Raw genomic sequence first — 23,526 nt, 5'->3', positions numbered from 1 at the left:
CATCGTTGAATTTTTCATCAGTTGGACTACACCCTGTTATCAGTTGTAACAGAAGCACTCCGAAGCTATAGACATCACCCTTGGTTGATATCGCTTCGCATTCCATACTGTGCATTTACATGTAAAAACATAATAAAATTAGAGATTTGTCATTATTTGTACAACTCTGTAAGGAACAAACTGAATTAATATCTTGCAAATAAGCTTATCGCACCTGGTGGGATGTATCCTATGGAATCTGGCCTGAAAGCATGTTTTGTGCTAAGTGTAGTTTGACCAAATTGTGCAATTTCCCAATTGTTGGTGGTATATTACCAGTGAAAAAATTGTAATCCATGTACAATGTACTGAGGCTCTTAAGGTTGCCAATCTCCGGTGGTATAGGTCCAGAAATTTCGTTGTTACTCAGCCACAACGAGTCAAGGCTGTTTGAAAGATCGCCAATAGAACTTGGCAATTTCCCTTTGAGATTGTTTCCATCCAAGGCCAGCATGGTCAACCTGGAGCAATTAGATAGTGAAGAGACAAATCCCCAATCATCTGCTTCTAGCTTGTTGTGTGCCAAATCGAGTTCCTCCAAATTTGGCAATGAGCCGAAATATGGTATGGATCCAGTAAAGCTGTTATGTGCAACGGATAGCTCGACCAATTTGTACAATTTCCCAATTGTTGGTGGTATATTACCAGTGAAAAAATTGTAATCCATGTACAATGTACTGAGGCTCTTAAGGTTGCCAATCTCCGGTGGTATAGGTCCAGAAATTTGGTTGCTATTCAGCCACAAGGAGTCAAGACTATTTGAAAGATTTCCAATAGAACTTGGCAATTTCCCATTAAGATTGTTTCCATCCAGGGCCAGCATGTACAATCTGGAGCAGTTAGATAGTGAAGAGACAAATCCCCAATCATCTGCTTCTAGCTTGTTGGATGCCAAATCGAGACGCTCCAAATTTGGCAATGAACCGAAGAATGGTATAGATCCAATAAATCTATTACTATCAAGGAGAAGCCAGCATAGGCGGTAAGCTTTGAGAAGAGAGGCTGGAATTGGTCCATCAAAATTGTTCCCTGTGAGTATTAAGTACTCAATATTATGGAGGGTGTAGCCGATGTCGAAGGGTAATCTTCCGACAAGTGAGTTGTCGAATGCGGCGAGACTTTTCAGGGATGACATGTTGAAGATAGACGGTGGAACCGGTCCAGATAAGTTGTTTGCACTCAAGATCAATTTCTCTAATGTTGGAATATAACCTAAGCTCTCCGGGATGCTCCCAACTAAATGATTGTTTGTGAGATGAAGATGAAGTAGGGAGGAAAGGTTCCCTAGTGAGAAAGGTATTCTTCCTGAAAGATTGTTTTCCCCTAAATAGAGATGCTTAAGAGGGGAAGAGGTGACAGTAACAGAAGGTATGGAACCAACAAAATTGTTTCTTGTGAGGCAAATGGCACCTAGTGACAAAGTGTTGAGGAGAGCCTTTGGGAGTTCTCCAGTAAGACTATTGCTCATGAGCCTAAGTACTTGAAGAGATGAACTATTTGCCAAGGACTCCGGGATGACCCCTCCAAGAGCATTGATCCCGAGATCGACATACATAAGATGACGACTGCTTCCCAAAGACAACGGTATGGTGCCAGTAAGTGTATTTTTGGCGAGAACTAGTATGCGCAGGTCAGGAAGGTCTCCAAAAGCAGGAGGAATGCTCCCTTGGAGCTTGTTGTTTGCAAGGTTAATCTCTTGAAGGCGCTTGCATTGGCTAAGGCTATGTGGGATCTCTCCATGGAGGGAATTGTTCCACAAGCCCAGAATTTGGAGCTGGGAACATGCAGAGAGTTCAGGTGGGATGTTACCTTCCAAACTGTTCATGCTGAGGTTGAGGTTGGTGAGTCGGCCCAGGAGGCCAAGCTCGGACGGTACACCGCCACCAAAGCTATTGTTGGACAGCTGGAGCATTGCCAGCCAAGTGAGGTTGGCGATGCAAGGTGCTATGGTGCCTGAGATGCCTTGGGATTCAAGGTCCAGCGCAACGACATGCCGGGGGGAAGTCGCGCTGCACGTGATCCTGTGCCAGTCGCAGAACTCCATGGATGTGTTGCTCCATGAAGGTAGAACTCCGGCGGGTGCCGAGAGCCGTGATTTGAAGCACAGGAGGGCTTCTCTATCACTCGGCGTTTCATCGCAGATGCCTAATAATGGTAGGCTGCAAGAGAACCCCAGGAGAAGGCAGAGAAACCAAACGAGACCGTGAAACAACAAAGTTGCCATTACTCTGCTATCAGCCGGGATGAATGGAAGCTCTCGCTTTGCCAGAGGATGTTTGATAGCTCACCCACTTTAAATAGAAGGCTGGCATCTTTGCTTGGAAAGTGGCGATCGAGGAAGGAATGACCTAGCTACCCAAGTCAATATGTGCAATATGTTCTGGTACGCAACACTATAACCGAATGCGTGATGACACTGATGATGCTGGCACACACACACTCAGCCAAGTGACGAACGATAGAAAGATAATATTTTGCAGTAATGTGGACTCATAGACAACACCTAGCTTAGGGTAACCATATAATTGACTGACTACTCGTGCTGGAAGCAAGACAAATGAACTGGTTGATATTAATGAGGCGAGAAGCAGCCTCCTCACAGGAGAGAGAGCAAAGTTTCAAAGGTGGGGATGCAGCTGCTCAAGTACATCCCCCGGTGCGTCCCAGGACTCCAAGGCCGAAGAGAATGGCTCGACACGACCCAAGAGAAAGACCAAGCCCAATCGCGGTTTTGATCCAGCTGCTCAAGTAGCCAGAGACGCTTCGGCCGTCGAGCAGCCTCCACCAGCTCCAGGTTCGCACGGCTACTTCTCTACTTCGCATGCACCCATTCAGTAATTAATTACACACATCTTGCTTCCCATATCCGCTAACATATATACTCCGCGGCATTTGCCGTTTCAGATAGACCTCGTCCTGATGGTTCAGGGGGCACATTTCAGCTCAACCTGGCCAACAACACGGTTGACAGAAACCAGATGACTACAAGTTTCAACAGGGTTCATACGGATTGTGTTTCCAACCGGAAGCATGGGCGTCATAACCCTCCCTGCGGAAAAAGCTATTCTCCGCACGGAACTGTCACATCCCCCGGTGCGTCCCAGGACTCCAAGGCCGAAGAGAATGGCTCGACACGACCCAAGAGAAATACCAAGCCCAATCGCGGTTTTGATCCAGCTGCTCAAGTAGCAAGAGACCCTACGGCCGCTGAGCAGGCTCCACCAGCTCCAGGTTCGCTCAGCTAGTTCTCTATTCCGCATGCACCCATTCAGCAATTAATTACGAACATCTTCTTGCTTTCGATATCCGCTAACATATGTACCCTGTGGCATTTACAATTTCAGATGGACCTCGTCTTGATGGTTCAGTGGGCACACTTCAGCTCAACCTGGCCAACAACACGGTTGACAGAAACCAGATGACCACAAGTTCCAACAGGGTTCATACGGATTGTGTTTCCAACAGGGAGCATGGGCGTCATAACCCTCCCTGCGGAGAAAGCTATTCTTATTCTCCGCACGGAACTGTCACGTCCCCTGGTGCGTCCCAAGACTCCAAGGCCGACGAGAATGGCTCGACACGACCCAAGAGAAAGACCAAGCCTAATCGAGGTTTTGATCCAGCTACTCAAGTAGCCAGAGACGCTAGGGCCGCCGAGCAGGCTCCACCAGCTCCAGGTTCGCTCAGCTAGTTCTCTATTCCGCATGCACCCATTCAGCAATTAATTACACACATCTTCGAGCTTTCGATATCCGCTAACATATATACTCCATGGCATTTCCCGTTTCAGATGGACCTCGTCCTGATGGTTCCGTGGGCACACATCAGGTCAACCTGGCCAATAGCACGGTTGACAGAAACCAGATGACTACAAGTTTCAACAGGGTTCATACGGATTGTGTTTCCAACAGGGAGCATGGGCGTCATAACCCTCCCTACGGAGAAAGCTATTCTCCGCATGGAACTGTCACGTCCCAAGAGAATGGCTCGACACGACCCAAGAGAAAGATCAAGCCCAAAAGAGGTTTTGATCCAGCTGTTCAAGTAGCCAGAGATGCTACGGCCGCTAAGCAGGCTCCACTAGCTCCAGGTTCGGTCAGCTAATTCTCTATTCCGCATGCACCTATTCAGCAATTAATTACACACATCTTCTAGCTTTCGATATACGCTAACATATATACTCCGTGGCATTTGCCGTTTCAGATGGACGTCATCCTGATGGTTCAGGGGGCACACTTCAGCTCAACCTGGCCAACAACACGGTTGACAGAAACCAGATGACTACAAGTTCCAACAGGGTTCATACGGATTGTGTTTCCAACAGGGAGCATGGGCGTCATAACCCTCCCTACGGAGAAAGCTATTCTCCGCACGGAACTATCACGTCCCAAGAGAATGGCTCGACACGACCCAAGAGAAAGACCAAGCCCAATCGAGGTTTTGATCCAGCTGCTCAAGTAGCCAGAGACGCTACGGCTGCTGAGCAGGCTCCACCAGCTCCAGGTTCGCTCAGCTAATACTCTATTCCGCATGCACCCATTCAGCAATTAATTACACACATCTTCTTGCTTTCGATATCCGCTAACATATATACTCCGTGGCATTTGCCGTTTCAGATGGACCTCGTCCTGATGGTTCAGGGGGCACACTTCAGCTCAACCTGGCCAACAACATGGTTGACAGAAACCAGATGACTACAAGTTCCAACAGGGTTCATACGGACTGTGTTTCCAACAAGGAGCATGGGCGTCATAACCCTCCCTGCGGAGAAAGCTATTCTCCGCACGGAACTGTCACGTCCCCTAGTGCGCACCAGGACTCCAAGGCCGAAGAAAATGGCTCGAGATGACCCAAGAGAAAGACCAAGCCCAATCGCAGTTTTGATCCAGCTGCTCAAGTAGCCAGAGACGCTACGGCCGTCGAGCAGGCTCCACCAGCTCCAGGTTCGCTCAGCTAGTTCTCAATTCCACATGCACCCATTCAACAATTAATTACACACATCTTCTTTCTTTCGATATCCGCTAACATATATACTCCATGGCATTTGCCGTTTCAGATGGAGCTCGCCCTGATGGTTCAGGGGGCACACTTCAGCTCAACCTGGCCAAAAACACGGTTGACAGAAACCAGATGACTACAAGTTCCTACAGGGTTCATATGGATTGTGTTTCCAATAGGGAGCATGGACATCATAACCCTCCCTACGGAGAAAGCTATTCTCCACACGGAACTGTCACGTCCCCTTATGCGTCCCAGGACTCCAACCGAAGAGAATGGCTCGACCCGACCCAAGAGAAAGACCAAGCCCAATCGCGGTTTTGATCCAGCTGCTCAAGTAGCCAGAGACGCTACAGCCGCCGAGCAAGCTCCACCAGCTCCGGGTTTGCTCAGCTAGTTCTCTATTCCGCATGCACCCATTCAGCAATTAATTACACACATCTTCTAGCTATCATATCCGCTAACATATATACTCCGTGGCATTTGCCATTTCAGATGGACCTCATCCTGATGGTTCAGGGGGCACACTTCAGCTTAACCCGGTGAACAACACGGTTAACAGAAACCAGGTGACTACAAGTTCCAACAGGGTTCATACGGATTGTGTTTCCAACAGGGAGCATGGGCGTCATGACCCTCCCTACGGAGAAAGCTATTCTCCGCACGGAACTATCACGTCCCAAGAGAATGGCTCGACACGACCCAAGAGAAAGACCAAGCCCAATCGAGGTTTTGATCCAGCTGCTCAAGTAGCCAGAGACGCTACAGCCGCTAAGCAGGCTCCACTAGCTCCAGGTTCGCTCAGCTAATTCTTTATTCCGCATGCACCCATTCATCAATTAATTACACACATCTTCTAGCTTTCGATATCCGCTAACATATATACTCCGTGGCATTTGCCGTTTAAGAAGGACCTCGTCCTGATGGTTCAGAGGGCACACTTCAGCTCAACCTGGCCAACAACACGGTTGACAGAAACCAGATGACTACAAGTTCCAACAGGGTTCATACGGATTGTGTTTCCAACAGGGAGCATGGGCGTCATAACCCTCCCTACGGAGAAAGCTATTCTCCGCACGGAACTATCACGTCGCAAGAGAATGGCTCGACACGACCCAAGAGAAAGACCAAGCCCAATCGAGGTCTTGATCCAGCTGCTCAAGTAGCCAGAGACGCTACGGCCGCTAAGCAGGCTCCACCAGCTCCAGGTTCGCTCAGCTAATTCTCTATTCCGCATGCACCCATTCAGCAATTAATTACACACATCTTCTAGCTTTCGATATTTGCTAACATATATACTCCGTGGCATTTGCTGTTTCAGATGGACCTCGTCCTGATGGTTCAGGGGGCACACTTCAGCTCAACCTGGCCAACAACACGGTTGACAGAAACCAGATGACTACAAGTTCCCACAGGGTTCATACGGATTGTGTTTCCCACAGGGAGCATGGGCGTCATAACCCTCCCTACGGAGAAAGCTATTCTCCGCACGGAACTGTCACGTCCACTGGTGCGTCCCAGGACTCCAAGTCCGAAGAGAATGGCTCGACACGACCCAACAAAAAGACCAAGCCAAATCGCGGTTTTGATCCAGCCGCTCAAGTAGCCAGAGACGCTACGGCCGCTGAGCAGGCTCCACCAGCTCCAGGTTCGCTCAGCTAGTTCTCTATTCCGCATGCACCCATTCAGCAATTAATTACGTACATCTTCTTGCTTTCGATATCCGCTAACATATGTACCCTGTGGCGTTAACAATTTCAGATAGACCTCCTCTTGATGGTTCAGTGGGCACACTTCAGCTCAACCTGGCCAACAACACAGTTGACAGAAACCAGATGACTACAAGTTCCAACAGGGTTCATACGGATTGTGTTTCCAACAGGGAGCATGGGCGTCATAACCCTCCCTGCGGAGAAATTCTTATTCTCCGCACGGAACTTGTCACGTCCCCTGGTGCGTCCCAGGACTCCAAGGCCGAAGAGAATTGCTCGACACGACCCAAGAGAAAGACCAAGCTTAATCGAGGTTTTGATCTAGCTGCTCAAGTAGCCAAAGACGCTTGGGCCGCCGAGCAGGCTCCACCAGCTCCAGGTTCGCTCAGCTAGTTCTCTATTCCGCATGCACCCATTCAGCAATTAATTACACACTTCTTCTAGCTTTCGATATCCGCTAACATATATACTCCATGGCATTCCCCATTTCAGATGGACCTCGTCCTGATAATTCAGGGGGCACACTTCAGCTCAACCTGGCCAACAGCACGGTTGACAGAAACCAGATGACTACAAGTTCCAACAGGGTTCATATGGATTGTGTTTCCAACAGGGAGCATGGGCGTCATAACCCTCCCTGCGGAGAAATGTATTCTCCGCACGGAACTGTCACGTCCCAAGAGAATGGCTCAACACGACCCAAGAGAAAGACCAAGCCCAATCGAGGTTTTGATCTAGCTGCTCAAGTAGCCAGAGACGCTACGGCCGCTAAGCACGCTCCACCAGCTCCAGGTTCGCTCAGCAAATTCTCTATTCCGCATGCACCCATTGAGCAATTTATTACACACATCTTCTAGCTTTCGATATCCGCTAACATATATACTCCGTGGCATTTGCTCTTTCAGATGGACCTCGTCTTGATGGTTCAGTGGCCACACTTCAGCTCAACCTAGCCAACAACACGGCTGACAGAAACCAGATGACTACAAGTTCCAACAGGGTTCATACGGATTGTGTTTCCAACAGGGAGCATGGGCGTCATAACCCTCCCTGCAGAGAAAGCTATTCTCCGCACGGAACTTGTCACGTCCCCTGGTGCTTCCCAGGACTCCAAGGCCAAAGAGAATGGCTCGACACGACCCAAGAGAAAGACCAAGCTTAATCGAGGTTTTGATCTAGCTGCTCAAGTAGCCAAAGACGCTAGGGCCGCCGAGCAGGCTCCACCAGCTCCAGGTTCGCTCAGCTAGTTCTCAATTCCGCATGCACCCATTCAGCAATTAATTACACACTTCTTCTTGATTTCGATATCCGCTAACATATATACTCCATGGCATTTCCCGTTTCAGATGGACCTCGTCTTGATGGTTCAGGGGGCACACTTCAGCTCAACCTGGCCAACAACACGGTTGACAGAAACCAGATGACTACAAGTTCCAACAGGGTTCATACAGATTGTGTTTCCAATAGGGAGGATGGGCGTCATAACCCTCCCTGCGGACAAAGCTATTCTCCACACGGAACTGTCACGTCCCCTTATGCGTCCCAGGACTCCAAGGCCGAAGAGAATGGCTCGACCCAACCCAAGAGAAAGACCAAGCCCAATCGCGGTTTTGATCCAGCTACTCAAGTAGCCAGAGACGCTACGGCCGTCGAGCAGGCTCCACCAGCTCCAGGTTCGCTCAGCTAGTTCTCAATTCCGCATGCACCCATTCAACAATTAATTACACACATCTTCTTGCTTTCGATATCCGCTAACATATATACTCCATGGCATTTGCCGTTTCAGATGGAGCTCGCCCTGATGGTTCAGGGGGCAAACTTCAGCTCAACCTGGCCAACAACATGGTTGACAGATACCAGATGACTACAAGTTCCACCAGGGTTCATACGGACTGTGTTTTCAACAGGGAGCATGGGCGTCATAACCCTCCCTGCGGAGAAAGCTATTCTCCGCACGGAACTGTCACGTCCCCTAGTGCGCACCAGGACTCCAAGGCCGAAGAAAATGGCTTGACCCGACCCAAGAGAAAGACCAAGCCCAATCGCGGTTTTGATCCAGCTGCTCAAGTAGCCAGAGACGCTACAGCCGCCGAGCAGGCTCCACCAGCTCCATGTTCGCTCAGCTAGTTCTCTATTCCGCATGCACCCATTCAGCAATTAATTACACACATCTTCTAGCTATCATATCCGCTAACATATATACTCCGTGGCATTTGCCATTTCAGATGGACCTCATCCTGATGGTTCACGGGGCACACTTCAGCTTAACCCGGCCAAAAAGACGGTTAACAGAAACCAGGTGACTACAAGTTCCAACAGGGAGCATGGGCGTCATAATCCTCCCTGCGGATAAAGCTATTCTTATTCTCCGCATAGAACTGTCAGGTCCCCTGGTGCGTCCCAGGACTCCAAGGCCGAAGAGAATGGCTCGACACGACCCAAGAGAAAGACCAAGTCCAATCGCGGTTTTGATCCAGCTGCCCAAGTAGCCAGAGACGCTACAGCCGCCGAGCAGGCTCCACCAGCTCCAGGTTCGCTCAGCTAGTTCTCTATTCCACATGCACCCATTCAGCAATTAATTACACACATCTTCTAGCTTTCGATATCCGCTAACATATATACTCCGCGGCATTTGCCGTTTCAGATGGACCTCGTCCTGATGGTTCAGGGGGCACACTTCAGCTCAACCTGGCCAACAACACGGTTGACAGAAACCAGATGACTACAAGTTCCAACAGGCTTCATACGGATTGTGTTTCCAACAGGGAGCATGGGCGTCATAACCCTCCCTACCGAGAAAGCTATTTCCGCACGGAACTGTCACATCCCAAGAGAATGGCTCGACACGACCCAAGAGAAAGACCAAGCCCAATCGAGGTTTTGATCCAGCTGCTCAAGTAGCTAGAGACGCTACGGCCGCCGAGCAGGCTCCACCAGCTCCAGGTTCGCTCAGCTAATTCTCTATTCCGCATGCACCCATTCAGCAATTAATTACACATATCTTCTAGCTTTCGATATCCGCAAACGTATATACTCCGTGGCATTTGCCGTTTCAGATGGACCTCGTCCTGATGGTTCAGGGGGCACAATTCAGCTCAACTTGGCCAACAACACGGTTGACAGAAACCAGATGACTACAAGTTCCAACAGGGTTCATACGGATTGTGTTTCCAACAAGGAGCATGGGCGTCATAACCCTCCCAACGGAGAAAGGTATTCTCCGCACGAAACTGTCACGTCCACTGGTGCGTCCCAGGACTCCAAGGCCGAATAAAATGGCTCGACATGACCCAAGAGAAAGACCAAGCCCAATCGCGGTTTTGATCCAGCTGCTCAAGTAGCCAGAGACGCTACGGCCGCCGAGCAGGCTACACCAGCTCCAGGTTCGCTCAGCTTGTTCTCATGCACCCATTCAGCAATTAATTACACACATCTTCTTGCTTTCGATATCCGCTAACATATATAGTCTGTGGCATTTGCCGTTTCAGATGGACCTCGTCCTGATGGTTCAGGGGGCACACTTCAGCTCAACCTGGGCAACAACATGGTTGACAGAAACCAGATGACTACAAGTTCCAACAGGGTTCATACGGATTGTGTTTCCAACAGGGAGCGTGGGCGTCATAACCCTCCCTACGGAGAAAGCTATTCTCCGCACGGAACTATCACGTCCCAAGAGAATGGCTCGACACGACCCAAGAGAAAGACCAAGCCCAATCGAGGTTTTGATCCGGCTGCTCAAGTAGCCAGAGACGATACGGCGGCTGAGCAGGCTCCACCAGCTCCAGGTTTGCTCAGCTAATTCTCTATTCCGCATGCACCCATTCAGCAATTAATTACACACATCTTCTAGCTTTCGATATCCGCTAACATATATACTCCGTGGCATTTGCCGTTTCAGATGGACCTCATCCTGATGGTTCAGGGGGCACACTTCAGCTCAACCTGGCCAACAACACGGTTGACAGAAACCAGATGACTACAAGTTCCAACAGGGTTCATACGGATTGTGTTTCCAACAGGGAGCATGGGCGTCATAACCCTCCCTACGGAGAAAGCTATTCTCCGCACGGAACTATCACGTCCCAAGAGAATGGCTCGACACGACCCAAGAGAAAGACCAAGCCCAATCGAGGTTTTGATCCAGCTGCTCAAGTAGCCAGAGACGATACGGCGGCTGAGCAGGCTCCACCAGCTCCAGGTTCGCTCAGCTAATTCTCTATTCCGCATGCACCCATTCAGCAATTAATTACACACATCTTCTAGCTTTCGATATCCGCTAACATATATACTCCGCGGCATTTGCCGTTTCAGATAGACCTCGTCCTGATGGTTCAGGGGGCACATTTCAGCTCAACCTGGCCAACAACACGGTTGACAGAAACCAGATGACTACAAGTTCCAACAGGGTTCATACGGATTGTGTTTCCAACAGGGAGCATGGGCGTCATAACCCTCCCTACGGAGAAAGCTATTCTCCGCACGGAACTATCACGTCCCAAGAGAATGGCTCGACACGACCCAAGAGAAAGACCAAGCCCAATCGAGGTTTTGATCCGGCTGCTCAAGAAGCCAGAGACGATACGGCGGCTGAGCAGGCTCCACCAGCTCCAGGTTCGCTCAGCTAATTCTCTATTCCGCATGCACCCATTCAGCAATTAATTACACACATCTTCTAGCTTTCGATATCCGCTAACATATATACTCCGTGGCATTTGCCGTTTCAGATGGACCTCGTCCTGATGCTTCAGGGGGCACACTTCAGCTCAACTTGGCCAACAACACGGTTCACAGAAACCAGATGACTACAAGTTCCAACAGGGTTCATACGGATTGTGTTTCCAACAGGGAGCATGGGCGTCATAACCCTCCCAACGGAGAAAGCTATTCTCCGCACGGAACTGTCACGTCCACTGGTGCGTCCAAGGACTCCAAGGCCGAATAAAATGGCTCGACATGACCCAAGAGAAAGACCAAGCCCAATCGCGGTTTTGATCCAGCTGCTCAAGTAGCCAGAGACGCTACGGCCGCCGAGCAGGCTACACCAGCTCCAGGTTCGCTCAGCTAGTTCTCTATTTCGCATGCACCCATTCAACAATTAATTACACACATCTTCTTGCTTTCGATATCCGCTAACATATATAGTCTGTGGCATTTGCCGTTTCAGATGGACCTCATCCTGATGGTTCAGGGGGCACACTTCAGCTCAACCTGGGCAACAACATGGTTGACAGAAACCAGATGACTACAAGTTCCAACAGGGTTCATACGGATTGTGTTTCCAACAGGGAGCATGGGCGTCATAACCCTCCCTACGGAGAAAGCTATTCTCCGCACGGAACTATCACGTCCCAAGAGAATGGCTCGACACGACCGAAGAGAAAGACCAAGCCCAATCGAGGTTTTGATCCGGCTGCTCAAGTAGCCAGAGACGATACGGCGGCTGAGCAGGCTCCACCAGCTCCAGGTTCGCTCAGCTAATTCTCTATTCCGCATGCACCCATTCAGCAATTAATTACACACATCTTCTAGCTTTCGATATCCGCTAACATATATACTCCGTGGCATTTGCCGTTTCAGATGGACCTCATCCTGATGGTTCAGGGGGCACACTTCAGCTCAACCTGGCCAACAACACGGTTGACAGAAACCAGATGACTACAAGTTCCAACAGGGTTCATACGGATTGTGTTTCCAACAGGGAGCATGGGCGTCATAACCCTCCCTACGGAGAAAGCTATTCTCCGCACGGAACTATCACGTCCCAAGAGAATGGCTCGACACGACCCAAGAGAAAGACCAAGCCCAATCGAGGTTTTGATCCGGCTGCTCAAGTAGCCAGAGACGATACGGCGGCTGAGCAGGCTCCACCAGCTCCAGGTTCGCTCAGCTAATTCTCTATTCCGCATGCACCCATTCAGCAATTAATTACACACATCTTCTAGCTTTCGATATCCGCTAACATATATACTCCGTGGCATTTGCCGTTTCAGATGGACCTCGTCCTGATGCTTCAGGGGGCACACTTCAGCTCAACCTGGCCAACAACACGGTTGACAGAAACCAGATGACTACAAGTTCCAACAGGGTTCATACGGATTGTCTTTCCAACAGGGAGCATGGGCGTTATAACCCTCCCTACGGAGAAAGCTATTCTCCGCAGGAACTGTCACGTCCACTGGTGTGTCCCAGGACTCCAAGGCCGAAGAAAATGGCTCGACACAACCCAAGAGAAACACCAAGCCCAATCGTGGTTTTGATCCAGCTGCTCAAGTAGCCAGAGACGCTACGGCCGCCGAGCAGGTTCTACCAGCTCCAGGTTCGCTCAGCTAGTTCTCTATTCCGCATGCACCCATTCAGCATTTAATTACACACATCTTCTTGCTTTTGATATCCGCTAACATATATACTATGTGGCATTTGCCGTTTCAGATGGACCTCGTCCTGATGGTTCAGGGGGCACACTTCAGCTCAACCTGGGCAACAACATGGTTCACAGAAACCAGATGACTACAAGTTCCAACAGGGTTAATACGGACTGTGTTTCCAACAGGGAGCATGGGCGTCATAACCCTCCCTGCGGAGAAAGCTATTCTCCGCACGGAACTATCACGTCCCCTAGTGCGCACCAGGAGTCCAAGGCCGAAGAAAATGGCTCGACACGACCCAAGAGAAAGACCAAGCCCAATCGCGGTTTTGATCCAGCTGCTCAAGTAGCCAGAGACGCTACGGCCGTCGAGCAGGGTCCACCAGCAATAGGTTCGCTCAGCTAGTTCTCAATTCCGCATGCACCCATTCAACAATTAATTACACACATCTTCTTGCTTTCGATATCCGCCAACATATATACTCCATGGCATTTGCCGTTTCAGATGGAGCTCGTCCTGATGGTTCAGGGGGCACACTTCAGCTCAACCTGGCCAACAACACGGTGGACATAAACCAGATGACTACAAGTTCCAACAGGGTTCATACGGATTGTGTTTCCAACAGGGAGCATGGGCATCATAACCCTCCCTGCGGAGAAAGCTATTCTCCGCACGGAACTGTCACGTCCCCTTATGCGTCCCAGGACTCCAAGGCCGAAGAGAATGGCTTGACCCGACCCAAGAGAAAGACCAAGCCCAATCGCGGTTTTGATCCAGTTGCTCAAGTAGCCAGAGACGCTACAGCCGCCGAGCAGGCTCCACCAGCTCCAGGTTCGCTCAGCTTGTTCTCTATTCCGCATGCACCCATTCAGCAATTAATTACACACATCTTCTAGCTATCATATCCGCTAACATATATACTCCGTGGCATTTGCCATTTCAGATGGACCTCATCCTGATGGTTCAGGGGGCACACTTCAGCTTAACCCGGCGAACAACACGGTTAACAGAAACCAGGTGACTACAAGTTCCAACAGGGTTCATACGGATTGTGTTTCCAACAGAGAGCATGGGCGTCATAATCCTCCCTGCGGAGAAAGCTATTCTTATTCTCCGCACAGAACTGTCAGGTCCCCTGGTGCGTCCCAGGACTCCAAGGCCGAAGAGAATGGCTCGACAAGACCCAAGAGAAAGACCAAGCCCAATCGCGGTTTTGATCCAGCTGCTCAAGTAGCCAGAGACGCTACGGCCGCCGAGCAGGCTCCACCAGCTCCAGGTTCGCTCAGCTAGTTCTCTATTCCGCATGCACCCATTCAGCAATTAATTACACACATCTTCTAGCTTTCGATATCCGCTAACATATATACTCCATGGCATTTGCCGTTTCAGACGGACCTCGTCCTGATGGTTCAGGGGGCACACTTCACCTCAACCTGGCCAACAACACGGTTGACAGAAACCAGATGACTACAAGTTCCAACAGGGTTCATACGGATTGTGTTTCCAACAGGGAGCATGGGCGTCATAACCCTCCCTACCGAGAAAGCTATTCTCCGCACGGAACTATCACGTCCCAAGAGAATAGCTCGACACGACCCAAGAGAAAGACCAAGCCCAATCGAGGTTTTGATCCAGCTGCTCAAGTAGCCAGAGACGCTACGGCCGCCGAGCAGGCTCCATCGGCTCCAGGTTCGCTCAGTTAATTCTCTATTCCGCATGCACCCATTCAGCAATTAATTACACACATCTTCTAGCTTTCGATATCCGCTAACATATATACTCCGTGGCATTTGCCGCTTCAGATGGACCTCGTCCTGATGGTTCAGGGGGCACACTTCAGCTCAACTTGGCCAACAACACGGTTCACAGAAACAAGATGACTACAAGTTCCAACAGGGTTCATACGGATTGTGTTTCCAACAGGGAGCATGGGCGTCATAACCCTCCCAACGGAGAAAGCTATTCTCCGCACGGAACTGTCACATCCACTGGTGCGTCCCAGGACTCCAAGGCCGAATAAAATGGCTCGACATGACCCAAGAGAAACACCAAGCCCAATCGCGGTTTTGATCCAGCTGCTCAAGTAGCCAGAGACGCTACGGCCGCCGAGAAGGCTACACCAGCTCCAGGTTCGCTCAGCTAGTTCTCTATTTCGCATGCACCCATTCAGCAATTAATTACACACATCTTCTTGCTTTCGATATCCGCTAACATATATAGTCGGTGGCATTTGCCGTTTCAGATGGACCTCGTCCTGATGGTTCAGGGGGTACACTTCAGCTCAACCTGGGCAACAACATGGTTGACAGAAACCAGATGACTACAAGTTCCAACAGGGTTCATACGGACTGTGTTTCCAACCGGGAGCATGGGCGTCATAACCCTCCCTACGGAGAAAGCTATTCTCCGCACGGAACTATCACGTCCCAAGAGAATGGCTCGACACGACCCAAGAGAAAGACCAAGCCCAATCGAGGTTTTGATCCGGCTGCTCAAGTAGCCAGAGACGATACGGCGGCTGAGCAGGCTCCTCCAGCTCCAGGTTCACTCAGCTAATTCTCTATTCCGCATGCACCCATTCAGCAATTAATTACACACATCTTCTAGCTTTCGATATCCGCTAACATATATACTCCGTGGCATTTGCCGTTTTAGATGGACCTCATCCTGATGCTTCAGGGGGCACACTTCAGCTCAACCTGGCCAACAACACGGTTGACAGAAACCAGATGACTACAAGTTCCAACAGGGTTCATACGGATTGTGTTTCCAACAGGGAGCATGGGCGTCATAACCCTCCCTACGGAGAAAGCTATTCTCCGCACGGAACTATCACGTCCCAAGAGAATGGCTCGACACGACCCAAGAGAAAGACCAAGCCCAATCGAGGTTTTGATCCGGCTGCTCAAGTAGCCAGAGACGATACGGCGGCTGAGCAGGCTCCACCAGCTCGAGGTTCGCTCAGCTAATTCTCTATTCCGCATGCACCCATTCAGCAATTAATTACACACATCTTCTAGCTTTCGATATCCGCTAACATATATACTCCGTGGCATTTGCCGTTTCAGATGGACCTCGTCCTGATGCTTCAGGGGGCACACTTCAGCTCAACCTGGCCAACAACACGGTTGACAGAAACCAGATGACTACAAGTTCCAACAGGGTTCATACGGATTGTATTTCCAACAGGGAGCATGGGCGTTATAACCCTCCCTACGGAGAAAGCTATTCTCCGCAGGAACTGTCACGTCCACTGGTGTGTCCCAGGACTCCAAGGCCGAAGAAAATGGCTCGACACGACCCAAGAGAAACACCAAGCCCAATCGTGGTTTTGATCCAGCTGCTCGAGTAGCCAGAGACGCTACGGCCGCCGAGCAGGTTCTACCAGCTCCAGGTTCGCTCAGCTAGTTCTCTATTCCGCATGCACCCATTCAGCATTTAATTACACACATCTTCTTGCTTTTGATATCCGCTAACATATATACTATGTGGCATTTGCCGTTTCAGATGGACCTCGTCCTGATGGTTCAGGGGGCACACTTCAGCTCAACCTGGCCAACAACATGGTTCACAGAAACCAGATGACTACAAGTTCCAACAGGGTTCATACGGACTGTGTTTCCAACAGGGAGCATGGGCGTCATAACCCTCCTTGCGGAGAAAGCTATTCTCCGCACGGAACTATCACGTCCCCTAGTGCGCACCAGGACTCCAAGGCCGAAGAAAATGGCTCGATACGACCCAAGAGAAAGACCAAGCCCAATCGCGGTTTTGATCCAGCTGCTCAAGTAGCCAGAGACGCTACGGCCGTCGAGCAGGCTCCACCAGCTCCAGGTTCGCTCAGCTAGTTCTCAATTCCGCATGCACCCATTCAACAATTAATTACACACATCTTCTTGCTTTCGATATCCGCCAACATATATACTCCATGGCATTTGCCGTTTCAGATGGAGCTCGTCCTGATGGTTCAGGGGGCACACTTCAGCTCAACCTGGCCAACAACACGGTGGACATAAACCAGATGACTACAAGTTCCAACAGGGTTCATACGGATTGTGTTTCCAATAGGGAGCATGGGCATCATAACCCTCCCTGCGAAGAAAGCTATTCTCCGCACGGAACTGTCACGTCCCCTTATGCGTCCCAGGACTCCAAGGCCGAAGAGAATGGCTTGACCCGACCCAAGAGAAAGACCAAGCCCAATCGCGGTTTTGATCCAGCTGCTCAAGTAGCCAGAGACGCTACAGCCGCCGAGCAGGCTCCACCAGCTCCAGGTTCGCTCAGCTTGTTCTCTATTCCGCATGCACCCATTCAGCAATTAATTACACACATCTTCTAGCTATCATATCCGCTAACATATATACTCCGTGGCATTTGCCATTTCAGATGGACCTCATCCTGATGGTTTAGGGGGCACACTTCAGCTTAACCCGGCGAACAACACGGTTAACAGAAACCAGGTGACTACAAGTTCCAACAGGGTTCATACGGATTGTGTTTCCAACAGAGAGCATGGGCGTCATAATCCTCCCTGCGGAGAAAGCTATTCTTATTCTCCGCACAGAACTGTCAGGTCCCCTGGTGCGTCCCAGGACTCCAAGGCCGAAGAGAATGGCTCGACAAGACCCAAGAGAAAGACCAAGCCCAATCACGGTTTTGATCCAGCTGCTCAAGTAGCCAGAGACGCTACGGCCGCCGAGCAGGCTCCACCAGCTCCAGGTTCGCTCAGCTAGTTCTCTATTCCGCATGCACCCATTCAGCAATTAATTACACACATCTTCTAGCTTTCGATATCCGCTAACATATATACTCCATGGCATTTGCCGTTTCAGATGGACCTCGTCCTGATGGTTCAGGGGGCACACTTCACCTCAACCTGGCCAACAACACGGTTGACAGAAACCAGATGACTACAAGTTCCAACAGGGTTCATACGGATTGTGTTTCCAACAGGGAGCATGGGCGTCATAACCCTCCCTACCGAGAAAGCTATTCTCCGCACGGAACTATCACGTCCCAAGAGAATAGCTCGACACGACCCAAGAGAAAGACCAAGCCCAATCGAGGTTTTGATCCAGCTGCTCAAGTAGCCAGAGACGCTACGGCCGCCGAGCAGGCTCCATCGGCTCCAGGTTCGCTCAGTTAATTCTCTATTCCGCATGCACCCATTCAGCAATTAATTACACACATCTTCTAGCTTTCGATATCCACTAACATATATACTCCGTGGCATTTGCCGTTTCAGATGGACCTCGTCCTGATGGTTCAGGGGGCACACTTCAGCTCAACTTGGCCAACAACACGGTTCACAGAAACCAGATGACTACAAGTTCCAACAGGGTTCATACGGATTGTGTTTCCAACAGGGAGCATGGGCGTCATAACCCTCCCAACGGAGAAAGCTATTCTCCGCACGGAACTGTCACGTCCACTGGTGCGTCCCAGGACTCCAAGGCCGAATAAAATGGCTCGACATGACCCAAGAGAAAGACCAAGCCCAATCGCAGTTTTGATCCAGCTGCTCAAGTAGCCAGAGACGCTACGGCCGCCGAGAAGGCTACACCAGCTCCAGGTTCGCTCAGCTAGTTCTCTATTTCGCATGCACCCATTCAGCAATTAATTACACACATCTTCTTGCTTTCGATATCCGCTAACATATATAGTCTGTGGCATTTGCCGTTTCAGATGGACCTCGTCCTGATGGTTCAGGGGGCACACTTCAGCTCAACCAGGGCAACAACATGGTTGACAGAAACCAGATGACTACAAGTTCCAACAGGGTTCATACGGACTGTGTTTCCAACAGGGAGCATGGGCGTCATAACCCTCCCTACGGAGAAAGCTATTCTCCGCACGGAACTATCACGTCCCAAGAGAATGGCTCGACACGACCCAAGAGAAAGACCAAGCCCAATCGAGGTTTTGATCCGGCTGCTCAAGTAGCCAGAGACGCTACGGCGGCTGAGCAGGCTCCACCAGCTCCAGGTTCGCTCAGCTAATTCTCTATTCCGCATGCACCCATTCAGCAATTAATTACACACATCTTCTAGCTTTCGATATACGCTAACATATATACTCCGTGGCATTTGCCGTTTCAGATGGACCTCGTCCTGATGCTTCAGGGGGCACACTTCAGCTCAACCTGGCCAACAACACGGTTGACAGAAACCAGATGACTACAAGTTCCAACAGGGTTCATACGGATTGTCTTTCCAACAGGGAGCATGGGCGTTATAACCCTCCCTACGGAGAAAGCTATTCTCCGCAGGAACTGTCACGTCCACTGGTGTGTCCCAGGACTCCAAGGCCGAAGAAAATGGCTCGACACGACCCAAGAGAAACACCAAGCCCAATCGTGGTTTTGATCCAGCTGCTCAAGTAGCCAGAAACGCTACGGCCGCCGAGCAGGTTCTACCAGCTCCAGGTTCGCTCAGCTAGTTCTCTATTCCGCATGCACCCATTCAGCATTTAATTACACACATCTTCTTGCTTTTGATATCCGCTAACATATATACTATGTGGCATTTGCCGTTTCAGATGGACCTCGTCCTGATGGTTCAGGGGGCACACTTCAGCTCAACCTGGCCAACAACATGGTTCACAGAAACCAGATGACTACAAGTTCCAACAGGGTTCATACGGACTGTGTTTCCAACAGGGAGCATGGGCGTCATAACCCTCCCTGCGGAGAAAGCTATTCTCCGCACGGAACTATCACGTCCCCTAGTGCGCACCACAACTCCAAGGTCGAAGAAAATGGCTCGACACGACCCAAGAGAAAGACCAAGCCCAATCGCGGTTTTGATCCAGCTGCTCAAGTAGCCAGAGACGCTACGGCCGTCGAGCAGGGTCCACCAGCTCCAGGTTCGCTCAGCTAGTTCTCAATTCCGCATGCACCCATTCAACAATTAATTACACACATCTTCTTGCTTTCGATATCCGCCAACATATATACTCCATGGCATTTGCCGTTTCAGATGGAGCTCGTCCTGATGGTTCAGGGGGCACACTTCAGCTCAACCTGGCCAACAACACGGTTGACATAAACCAGATGACTACAAGTTCCTACAGTGTTCATACGGATTGTGTTTCCAACAGGGAGCATGGGCATCATAACCCTCCCTGCGGAGAAAGCTATTCTCCGCACGGAACTGTCACATCCCCTTATGCGTCCCAGGACTCCAAGGCCGAAGAGAATGGCTTGACCCGACCCAAGAGAAAGACCAAGCCCAATCGCGGTTTTGATCCAGCTGCTCAAGTAGCCAGAGACGCTATAGCCGCCGAGCAGGCTCCACCAGCTCCAGGTTCGCTCAGCTTGTTCTCTATTCCGCATGCACCCATTCAGCAATTAATTACACACATCTTCTAGCTATCATATCCGCTAACATATATACTCCGTGGCATTTGCCATTTCAGATGGACCTCATCCTGATGGTTCAGGGGGCACACTTCAGCTTAACCCGGCGAACAACACGGTTAACAGAAACCAGGTGACTACAAGTTCCAACAGGGTTCATACGGATTGTGTTTCCAACAGAGAGCATGGGCGTCATAATCCTCCCTGCGGAGAAAGCTATTCTTATTCTCCGCACGGAACTGTCAGGTCCCCTGGTGCGTCCCAGGTCTCCAAGGCCGAAGAGAATGGCTCGACAAGACCCAAGAGAAAGACCAAGCCCAATCGCGGTTTTGATCTAGCTGCTCAAGTAGCCAGAGACGCTACGGCCGCCGAGCAGGGTCCACCAGCTCCAGGTTCGCTCAGCTAGTTCTCTATTCCGCATGCACCCATTCAGCAATTAATTACACACATCTTCTAGCTTTCGATATCCGCTAACATATATACTCCGTGGCATTTGCCGTTTCAGATGGACCTCGTCCTGATGGTTCAGGGGGCACACTTCAGCTCAACTTGGCCAACAACACGGTTCACAGAAACCAGATGACTACAAGTTCCAACAGGGTTCATACGGATTGTGTTTCCAACAGGGAGCATGGGCGTCATAACCCTCCCTACGGAGAAAGCTATTCTCTGCACGGAACTGTCACGTCCACAGGTGCGTCCCAGGACTCCAAGGCCGAATAAAATGGCTCGACACGACCCAACAGAAAGACCAAGCCCAATCGCGGTTTTGATCCAACTGCTCAAGTAGCCAGAGACGCTACGGCCGCCGAGCAGGCTACACCAGCTCCAGGTTCGCTCAGCTAGTTCTCTATTCTGCATGCACCCATTCAACAATTAATTACACACATCTTCTTGCTTTCGATGTCCGCTAACATATATACTCCGTGGCATTTGCCGTTTCAGATGGACCTCGTCCTGATGGTTCAGGGGGCACACTTCAGCTCAACTTGGCCAACAACACGGTTCACAGAAACCAGATGACTACAAGTTCCAACAGGGTTCATACGGATTGTGTTTCCAACAGGGAGCATGGGCGTCATAACCCTCCCTACGGAGAAAGCTATTCTCTGCACGGAACTGTCACGTCCACTGGTGCGTCCCAGGACTCCAAGGCCGAATAAAATGGCTCGACACGACCCAACAGAAAGACCAAGCCCAATCGCGGTTTTGATCCAACTGCTCAAGTAGCCAGAGACGCTACGGCCGCCGAGCAGGCTACACCAGCTCCAGGTTCGCTCAGCTAGTTCTCTATTCTGCATGCACCCATTCAACAATTAATTACACACATCTTCTTGCTTTCGATGTCCGCTAACATATATACTCCATGGCATTTGCCCTTTCAGATGGACCTCGTCCTGATGGTTCAGGGGGCACACTTCAGCTCAACTTGGCCAACAACACGGTTGATAGAAACCAGATGACTACAAGTTCCAACAGGGTTCATACGGATTGTGTTTCCAACAGGGAGCATGGGCGTCATAACCCTCCCTGCGGAGAAAGCTATTCTCCGCACGGAACTGACACGTCCCCTGATGCATCCCAGGACTCCAAGGCCGAAGGGAATGACTCGACCCGACCCAAGAGAAAGACCAAGCCCAATCGCGGTCACTAGTAGAAAAAGGGCCTATTATCCCGGTTCGTGAGGGCCTTCTGTCCCGGTTTGTGAACCGGGACTAAAAGGTCGTTACTAATGCCCTTGGCCTTTAGTGCCAGCCCAGGACGGGGGGCCTTTGGTCCCGGTTGATGACACCAACCGGGACCAATAGGCATCCACGCGTCAGCATCTGGCTGGAGCTGATGTTTTTTTTTTGAAAGGGGCTGATTTAGGGGTTTTGGGGGTTAATTTAGGTTGTTATTAGGTAGTTATTAGAGAGAAGTGTCCTCTCTTATATCTCCGTGCTTGGTTTACCAACGCTACGTACTGCTATGCCTAAACATGGCTTAGATTGAAGTGAAGGCAACATGTGGTGCATGTCGAAAGTAATACTAATCCTAACTTGGTCAAGTTTGGATTGTACTACTTTCGACATGCACCACATGCATGTTGCCTTCACTTCAATCCAATCCATGTTCATTTCACCCGCTGATATATAATAACTCTTTATGCGCGCATCATGCATCATCATATATAATAACAAGTGCTACTAATCATCATCATACAACTTCTACTCGTTATTAATAACAAGTCATACGATCATCATCCTCATAGTCATCGAACCAACCCTACTTAAGGTAAAATAGCATAAAACAATATAGACCCTGACTCTCCATTATGGAGAATGGAGATCATCCTGTCTCCAATTCTTGCGCTTCACTTCCTTTTGCTTCCAAGAACCTCCTTGCGACTGTCCATACATTTTTCCATTCTTTGATTTGCATGTCTCCACTTCTTTTAGAAATCCGGTATGGACCATTGAGATTCGTAGGATGACCTGGTTGTATGTTCAAAACATCAAGCCTACCATTCTGATACATCAAATGAGGCACACAATCCCCTGGGATTATCTGTTGAAAAACATAGTAATAACTTCATAGTTAGCAATGATGTACTAGTTTTAGAAGTATGCAAAATATGCACGGATGTCGTAATAGTAAGAAATCTTACCAGGGTGTCTCCATAGTAGTTACCGTAGTTCAACACATGCACTAGTGGCACGTATTGACCATAATGTGGAGGAGTTTTACAATAGATTGTAATTCTCAAGATCAGTACAAAATCCGACCAGATGAGTTTTCTCCTTATAAGTTAACTCAGAGCCATCGGTGTAGTAGGTTCTATCTACCATGTTCCGCACATTGTTTGAACAATCAAAATAAGCTGTCAATGAAAATAAGCTGTCAACTATTTTGAAATGAACAATATAAATTAGCTAATAACTATGTTTGAGAAACTCACATAGCGGTAGAATTGGAGGCGTATCAACAAGGACCCAAATGTCCATATTGTCTTGCTCGATGTCAGGATCACCAAGATCCATGGTGACAACCATACCCTCATCAAAACCATACA

The 23,526-nt window shown here is 49.8% G+C and overlaps 1 protein-coding gene across 1 annotated transcript; it reads right to left on the bottom strand.

The window, feature by feature from the left end:
- Positions 1 to 229: 229 nt before the first annotated feature.
- LOC123097155 (LRR receptor-like serine/threonine-protein kinase GSO1) lies at positions 230 to 2,083 on the bottom strand. The gene has a single exon (XM_044518897.1). The coding sequence runs from the start codon at positions 2,081 to 2,083 to the stop codon at positions 230 to 232; it is 1,854 nt and encodes a 617-aa protein (XP_044374832.1).
- Positions 2,084 to 23,526: the final 21,443 nt, after the last annotated feature.

This window comes from Triticum aestivum, chromosome 4D (assembly GCF_018294505.1).
Source record: "Triticum aestivum cultivar Chinese Spring chromosome 4D, IWGSC CS RefSeq v2.1, whole genome shotgun sequence".
NCBI classification, from domain to species: domain Eukaryota; kingdom Viridiplantae; phylum Streptophyta; class Magnoliopsida; order Poales; family Poaceae; genus Triticum; species Triticum aestivum.
This window is presented reverse-complemented; position numbering and strand designations above follow the sequence as displayed.